Genomic DNA, 8,526 nt, shown 5'->3' on the forward strand with positions numbered 1-8,526 from the left:
CCCCTGTCCCTGCCATGCCCCACACGGCCCTCCATCCCCACAGCACCCCGAATGCCCCTGTCCCTGCCACGCCCCAAATGCTCCACAGGCCGCGGCTTCCTAGCGAGACGATGAAAAAAACCTCATGGAAAAATGGAGCAGAGCCAGGAGGGGGCTAGGTCCGACCCGCTCGCTTTAGAGACACCTAACAAATCTAGTGGTTAGAAGAGGGGGGCTGGGAGGCAGGACTCCTGGGTTCGCTCCCCAGCTCTGGGAGGGGAGTGGTGGTTAGAGCAGGGGGGCTGGGAGCTAGGACTCCTGGGTTCTGTCCCCAGCTATGGGAGGGGAGTAGGGTCTAGTGGTTAGAACAGGGGGCTGGGAGCCAGGACTCCTGGGTTCTGTTCTCTGTTCTGTGACAGCCCCTCCTTGTGCCCCACTCTCCCGCTGGTGGCAATGAAGGGGGAGGGCCAGGAAGAGGAATTATGAATATCACGCTTGCACCCCTGAGCCCTGGGGGGGATCAGCGCGCCAGGCGCTGCACAGACCCGGGAGGGGCAGAGGCCCTGCCCTGTGTGCCGAGGGCTGCCCCCCACCAAAGCCTGGCGCTGGGAGGAGAGCAGTGGCCAGCAACAGTTTAGTGAAGACGTGGGTCTATTTTTGGACAATTCAGCCCCCCGCCCCCTCGGTGGGGGAGGAGGCAGCTTCGCGGGAGGCCTTGGAGCGCTGACAGGATCCCCCCCGCCCCTTCCTCCAGCTCCTATTTCGGGCCGCGGCCGGGTTGGGAATCTGGGCTCGCTGCGATTCTCAGATTCCAGCCGGGCCTAGGCGGGGCTTGTGCCCGGGACGGAAATTCCTGAGCCTCAAACTTTCCATATACAAACTACGGCCTGGAGGGGCTACACTCCGCCTCGCTCCCTGCCCCCGCCAGTGCACCACAGTGCCCCCCAGCTCCCCGCCAGTGCACCACAGCCCCCCCCAGCTCCCCGCCAGTGCACCACAGCTCCCCCCAGCTCCCCGCCAGTGCACCACAGCCCCTCCCCAGCTCCCTGCCAGAGCACCACAGCGCCCCCCAGCTCCCCGCCAGTGCACCACAGCGCCTCCCCAGCTCCCCCTCCACCCACTGATCCCCACCCCCGCCAGTGCACCACAGCGCCTCCCCAGCTCCCCCTCCACCCACTGATCTCCACCCCCGCCAGTGCACCACAGCGCCCCCCATCTCCCCCTTCACCCACTGATCCCCACCAGTGCACCACAGCACCCCCATCTCCCCCTCCACCCACTGATCTCCACCCCCACCAGTGCACCACAGCGCCCCCCATCTCCCCCTCCACCCACTGATCTCCACCCCCACCAGTGCACCACAGCGCCCCCCATCTCCCCGCCAGTGCACCACAGCGCCCCCATCTCCCCCTCCACCCACTGATCTCCACCCCCACCAGTGCACCACAGCACCCCCCAGCTCCCCGCCAGTGCACCACAGCGCCCCCATCTCCCCCTCCACCCACTGATCCCCACCCACACCAGTGCACCACAGCACCCCCCAGCTCCCCGCCAGTGCACCACAGCGCCCCCATCTCCCCCTCCACCCACTGATCCCCACCAGTGCACCACAGCGCCCCCCAGCTCTCCCTCCACCCACTGATCCCCACCCCCACCAGTGCACCACAGCACCCCCCAGCTCCCCGCCAGTGCACCACAGCGCCCCCATCTCCCCCTCCACCCACTGATCCCCACCAGTGCACCACAGCGCCCCCATCTCCCCCTCCACCCACTGATCCCCACCCCCACCAGTGCACCACAGCACCCCCCAGCTCCCCGCCAGTGCACCACAGCGCCCCCATCTCCCCCTCCACCCACTGATCCCCACCAGTGCACCACAGCGCCCCCCAGCTCCCCCTCCACCCACTGATCCCCACCCCCACCAGTGCACCACAGCGCCCTCCAGCTCCCTGCCAGTGCACCACAGCGCCCCCATCTCCTCCTCCACCCACTGATCTCCACCCCCACCAGTGCACCACAGCGCCCCCGAGCTCCCCGCCAGTGCACCACAATGGCCCCCAGCTCCCCCTCGACCCCCCCTCCCTGCCCCCACTAGTGCACCCCAGCTCCCCCTTCATCCCCCACTCCCTGCCCCTACCAGTGCACTAAAGCGCCCCCCATCTCCCCGCCAGTGCACCACAGCACCCCCAGCTCCCCCTCCACCCACTGATCCCCATCCCCACCAGTGCACCACAGCACCCCCCAGCTCCCCGCCAGTGCACCACAGCACCCCCAGCTCCCCCTTCATCCCCCACTCCCTGCCCCTACCAGTGCACTAAAGCGCCCCCCATCTCCCCGCCAGTGCACCACAGCACCCCCAGCTCCCCCTCCACCCACTGATCCCCATCCCCACCAGTGCACCACAGTTCCCCCCCAGCACCCCCTCTACCCCCGCTTCCGCTAGTCCACCACAGCTCCCCCTTCACATCCCAGGAGTCCATCCCAAAGCCTCCTGCCCTCCCCCTCCACATCACCAGGATCCCCCCAAGGGATGACGGAGCCACTGACTATTGTAACCACACGCTGGCCCCCAGGCAGCAGGGTCAGCCCTGGGCCTGGTGACCAGAGCCCGGAGAACTGGGTGGGGCGGAGCTGATTCTACAGCAAGGGACCTAGTCAGGGCCTGACCAGAGCGCTGGTTAGATCACGCTCCCCTCCCGGCGCTGAGACAGAACCCAGGAGTCCTGGCCCCCAGCCCCCTGCTCTAGCCACCGAGCCCTACTGCAGCTTTGTAAACTTGATGCCCCGTCCTTCCTCCACTGAGAAGACAAATCAGCCCCAGCCTCTCCCAGAAGGGGGCGCTGTGGGGAGCGGGGCGGGAGCACTGGCTGTGGAGGGAGTTCCCAGCTACTCCAGTCCCGGCCTCTCCCAGCAGGGGGCGCTGTGGGGAGCAGGGCAGGAGTGTTGGCTGTGGGGGGAGCTCCCGGCTACTCCAGTCCTGGCCTCTCCCAGCAGGGGGCGCTGTGGGGAGCGGGGCAGGAGCACTGGCTGTGAGGGGAGCTCCTGGCTAGTCCAGTCCCAGCCTCTCCCAGCAGGGGGCGCTGTGGGGAGCGGGGCAGGAGCACTGGCTGTGGGGGGAGCTCCCGGCTACTCCAGTCCTGGCCTCTCCCAGCAGGGGGCACTGTTGGGGGCAGGGCATTGCTCTGATATTAAGGCCACTGGGGGGCGCTGGAGCCTGCTCCCCTGAGCTGGGCTTTGCTGGTTCCCCGTAAGCAGCGGGGCCTGGGCCTGTGTTTAGCCTGGCACTGAGCTCCCGGCGCAAAGCGAAGGGGGCGGGGGGGGGGGGGCAGTGGCGAGAGCAGCCGGCCTTTTATGGCATTGCACAAACTCCCAGCACGCAGACAACAAATCCCCCTGCAGCAGCGCGTGGCGCAGGCCGGGCCCGAGGGCAGGGGCGGCTCTGCCAGCTTGTCCACATAAGGAGCGGATCCAGCGGGCCTGGCGGAGCGGCCGGCAGCCGCTGCCAAAACCCTGGTGCTGTGAACTTCCAGGCAGCAGTGCCCTACTGGGCCCCCGGCACTGCAGGCTTCCCCCGGCTCTGGCCAACTGGGATCCCCAGCACTGCAGGCTTCCCCCTGGCATTGGCCAACTGGGACCCCTGGTGCTGCAGGCTTCCCCAGCAGGGCCCCATCAGCACAGAGCTGGGGAGCTCCAGTGCTGCGAGCTTCCCCACAGCAGTGCCTTATCAGCACAGAGCTGGGGGGCTCCAGCTCTGCGAGCTTCCCCACAGCAGTGCCCCATCAACACCACTTGGGGCAAGTCACCCCTGGCCAGTGGGGCTCGGAAGGGAACCCACCACCCTGGGGCAGTGATGGCCAGGTCCCATGTAGCGAGGCCCAAAGAGTGGGGGTGCCCGGTCTTTGGATGAGGCTGGAGGGAGGGGTTTGGTGGGTCCCCACCCTGCCAACCAGCCCCAGCTCAGCCCCACAAGGGCTCCCCCTAGAGGCGGGAGAGGGAAGCTCCGCCTGCGGCCTGTTCAGGGATTGGCGTCTCCGGGGAACCAGCGGCAGGTGCCCATGAAAGCTCCCCGGTAACCCCATTCCACCGCCTCTCACTTCCACGCTGCAGCGCTGGGTGGCTGTTACACAGCTGCTGCGCCCCACCCCAGAGGTGGCTGCAATTTTCATTCCTTGAACACCTTCTGCCTGAGGGCCTGGCTGCTTTCTCCAAAGGTTTATGGGTGTCACCGGCTCCATTGTCCAAACAAGAAACTGAATCCCAGAGCAGAGAAGTGCATCAAATCAGTGACAGAACCAGGAACAGAACCTAGGAGTCCCGGCTCCCAGCCCCCTGCTCTAACCCTTCGACCCCTCTCACAGCTGGGAACAGGACCCAGGAGTCCTGGCTCCCAGCCCCCTGCTCTAACCACTTGATCCCTCTCATGGCTGGGAACAGGACCCAGGAGTCCTGGCTCCCAGCCCCCTGCTCTAACCACTTGACCCCTCCCACAGCTGGGAAGAGGACCCAGGAGTCCTGGGTGCCAGTCCTGTCCCATAATCCTGAGAGCAGGGACAATGTCTTGGCTGCTTTGAAGTCTCCAGGACGGAGAGATTCAATAGAGAACGGGGCAATGCCAGCAGCCTGTGGGTACAACCTGTGCCCCTTCTCCCGGCTCTCTCAGCTGCCTCCGGGGACCCCATCACTGCCTGGCCAGGATGCCAACCCCCCGGGGACACGGGCTCGGCTCTGCCCAAACTCCCCCCTCCCCGGGACAGCTGGCATGCCTGTGCCATGAGGCTCCATCCAGGCTGAACGGCAGCAGCTGTGTGATGCTAATGGGGGTCTGGAATGCACCAGGCCTGGTTGGGAAGGGATGCGGGGGCGGGGGGAGGCCAGGGGCTGCGGCTTCTTGTAGGTTCCCAATGCAAGGAGGGAGCAGGGGAGAGGGACCACACAGAGGGGCACAAGAGAGAGTTGGGGGGGTGGGCAGCTGGCCTTGGAACGTCAGAAAACTTTGGGGGTCAGTTTGGGTGGAGATCTGCAAGCTAGTTTTTGGGGGGGAACCCCAGGGCTGGGCTAGCAGGGGACTGCGGGTCGGGAGTGAAGGGCACCGGCAGAGCTGGGTGGGGGGAGCGCAGGATGGGGACAGCAAGGGGGGCTGCCCCCCGGGCTATGAGTCTTTTCATTTCCAAGGCATCACCTGACAGTTGCAAGATTCCTCCACTTCAGAAGACAACACCCCTGTTACCCCCAGACCAGCCCCCACCCCGCCGCCGCGCCCCTGCTATTCCAGCCCTGGGCTCCCCCCAGCTCCATGGCCTCCATCCTGTCTTGTGGTTGGGGGGTGAGTTCTCAGGCCCCCTGGGTTCTATTCTCAGATCACACGGCACCTGTCCAGGACGCCTGGGTTCTCTGGTTGTCATGTGGCCTCGGGCAAGTGGCCTCTCTGGGCCCCCTCATCCGCATTTCACGGAGGGGGAAGCCAGCCCCCCCCCCCCCCCGCAGCTCTGCAACGGGCTGGGGGAACGCGCCAGACAATTCTCCTTAGTGCAGTAACCACCTAGCCAGAGCCCATCCCAAGGCACCCAGCTCCAGCCCTTACGCAGGGACACAGGAGCCGGACGCTAAACTTTCCCAGCTGGAAGCACACTGCCCCACTCCCCTCCTGGCTCCCCCCCCCCCCCCGCTCTAACCACTAGGCCCCACTCCCTTCCCAGAGCTGAGATAGAACCCAGGAGTCCTGGCTCCCAGCCCCCCCCCCCCCCGCTCTAACTACTAGAGCTCACTCCCCTCCCAGAGCTGGGATAGAACTCAGGAGTCCTGGCTCCCAGCTCCTCTCCTGGCCTAACCCCTGCGTCTGCCCCAGGGCGGGGGGAGGGGAGAGAGCATGGCTGCTGCCAGGTGGGCTGGGCCATCCCCTCTGCCCACAGCACGTTCCTGTGGCTGAGCACTTGGGCATGGCCCTGCCTGGTACCTGCTGCGGGCAGCTCCTTAGTGTGGCCACCTGCGCCAGCCTGTCCCCCACCCGCCAGGGACAGAGCCAGGGAGGGGCGGTCTAGGGAATTATGGGCACCCTCTGCCCTAGGCAAGCTCCCCCCCCACCCAAGAACTCCACCCTGACCAGGAAAAGAACCCCAGGGTCCTGACTCCCCTCCACACACATGAGAGGCAGCAACCTCCCCTGAGGTCAGTAATGAACCTTCCTTGCCCTCCCTATTCATTGCCACCGGCGGGAAAGTGAGTCACAGAGATGGGAAGGGACTTGACTATGGGCTGTGGCAGAGCAGAGACTAGAACCCAGGAGTCCTGACTCCCAGCCCCCCTGCTCTAACCACTAGACCCCACTCCCCTCCCAGAGCTGGGGGAAGAACCCAGGAGTCCTGATTCCCAGCCCCCCTGCTCTAATCACTAGACCCCACTCCCCTCCCAGAGCTGGGGGAAAAACCCAGGAGTCCTGATCCCAGCCCCCCTGTTCTAACCACTGGACCCCACTCCCCTCCCAGAGCCCTCAGTGCCAGCTAGTGTTCTTGGCCCGGCAGCCCCCTCCTCATCCCCTGGGAGCGCCGAACACTGACTGGGCAGCAGGCCGGAGAGAGGCCTGGATTTGGAGCATCCCCCAGCCAAGGGAACCGCACTCCATGGGCCAGCCAGGGGCTGGGAGCTCACACGCCGACTCGGAACTGGGCTGAGAGTCCAACAAACTCGCTTCACGCGTGGGGGGTGGGGGTGGGGATCGGCCGGGGGAGGCTTTGGTCAACGGGGGCCAGACTGGAACCGCCGGGGGGACCCCTCCCCTGACACCCAGCGGCCGCCCATCCGATCTGGTGATACCAGGCTGGAGTTGTCCCCCCGCCCTGCCCTGAGCCCCGTCCCACGCAGATCCTGCCACCACCCCACGGTATGGGCTTCAGGCAACCAGAACTTCCACACCCTCGACCCGGACCCCCAAGAGAGCTCGGATCCACAACGCCCGGGCATCCCCCTACCAGGCCGAACCAGACCCGCCCCAGCTCGGATCCCCTTGTCGTTGTCGCTGATTTCACTGGGGGGTGGATCTTGATACAGACCCCCTGCCCCCGGCACTGGAGGGACTTGCCCCACACCTGGTAGCCTTCTCCTCAGCACCCGAGCCGTTTGCCCTTCACCGGGGGGCCCGCTGTGCCCGGAGGGCGAGGGGGCAGGGACAGCGGGGTCATGCCCCAGTTCCCCCCACCCTCGGCGGATTGTCCAGTGCCCTGGGGCCTGCTGGGGTGACTCATCGGCTCTCCTCCATACGTGGGGGGGCAGGGCAGGTTTATCTTTGCTCCTGGCCCACCCTGGGCCGGGCGTTAGGGGGGTTAGGGGAGATGCCAAGGAAAATGCTGCCAAGAACGTGAGACCCCTCCTACCCCCCCTCCAAACTCACGACACTGCCCGGCCACCAGCCCCCCCCCCATGGCCTTCCAGGCACCCCCAACTCATCACAGCACCATGCTCCCCTGCATCATCACTCCACAGAGCTGTGTGCCCCCTAGATATGCCACCCTGGCCTGGGAGGGACCCAGGTCTCCGGGTCATGGGGGGTGGCCAGGGAGGGACCCAGGTGTCTGGGGTGTGAGGGGTGCAGCCAGGGAGGGACCCAGGTGTCCGGGTCATGGGGGGTGGCCAGGGAGGGACCCAGGTGTCCGGGGCATGGGGGTGGCCAGGGAGGGACCCAGGTGTCCGGGGCATGAGGGGGGCAGCCAGGGAGGGACCCAGGTGTCCGGGTCATGGGGGGTGGCCAGGGAGGGACCCAGGTGTCCGGGTCATGGGGGGTGGCCAGGGAGGGACCCAGGTGTCCGGGGCGTGAGGGGGGCGGCCAGGGAGGGACCCAGGTGTCCGGGTCATGGGGGGTGGCCAGGGAGGGACCCAGGTGTCCGGGCGTGGGGCGCGGCCAGGGAGGGACCCCGGCGTCCGGCGGACTCACCCCAGCGCAGGAACTCCGCGATGTATTTCTCGTGGGCCAGGGGCGAGGCGCCCAGCTCGTGGGAGACGCAGAGCAGGAGGTCCAGCAGCGTCTCCAGCCCCAGGAAGTTCCGGTCCAGCGCCAGCGCCTCCAGCTGCTTCAGTCGCACCTCGGCGGCCATCGCGGGCGCTCGTGGGGAGGGTCCCCCGCGCGTGGGTCGGCAGAGCCCTCGCCCCCTCCCTCACATCCAGCCACGCGCGCCAAAGCCACGGGGATGGGCGCCCGGCTCAGCGCCCCCTGCCCCGGATCGGGCTCATCGCAGCCCCCGCGCGGCTCCCCGGCCTGGCCCGCGGCTCCCTGCGCCCTGCGCCCCGCTCCGGGCTGGCAGCGCAGCGGACGGAGCCGCCCGGGCCAGGGGGCGGGGGCTGGCGGGGCCGCACCCACTGCTCATGTACAGCTCCCGGAGCGGGGGGCGCTTAACCCCTTCGCTGCCGCCGCGCCCTCTCCGGAGCCAGCCCCCCCCCCGCCACGGAGCCAGCCCGTCCGGCCATCCCCGGACACAGCTGTTCACCCGTCCGTCCGTCCGTCCGTCCGCATCGATCCATCCACCCATCTATCCATCCGTCCGTCCATCCCGGACACAG

The 8,526-nt window shown here is 67.3% G+C and overlaps 1 protein-coding gene across 13 annotated transcripts in view; it reads right to left on the minus strand.

The window, feature by feature from the left end:
* The window catches only part of DMPK (DM1 protein kinase), a 38,651-nt gene extending 30,368 nt beyond the window's left edge, over positions 1 to 8,283 (minus strand). For all 13 annotated transcript variants that reach the window (XM_054009720.1, XM_054009722.1, XM_054009721.1 and 10 more), the window contains exon 1: positions 7,904 to 8,283. In XM_054009720.1, coding sequence (XP_053865695.1) covers positions 7,904 to 8,063 — 160 coding nt within the window. In that variant the 5' untranslated portion in view covers positions 8,064 to 8,283. The remainder of the gene's footprint in view (positions 1 to 7,903) is intronic.
* Positions 8,284 to 8,526: the final 243 nt, after the last annotated feature.

The sequence above is a fragment of the Malaclemys terrapin genome, chromosome 20 (genome assembly GCF_027887155.1).
Source record: "Malaclemys terrapin pileata isolate rMalTer1 chromosome 20, rMalTer1.hap1, whole genome shotgun sequence".
NCBI lineage: Eukaryota > Metazoa > Chordata > Testudines > Emydidae > Malaclemys > Malaclemys terrapin.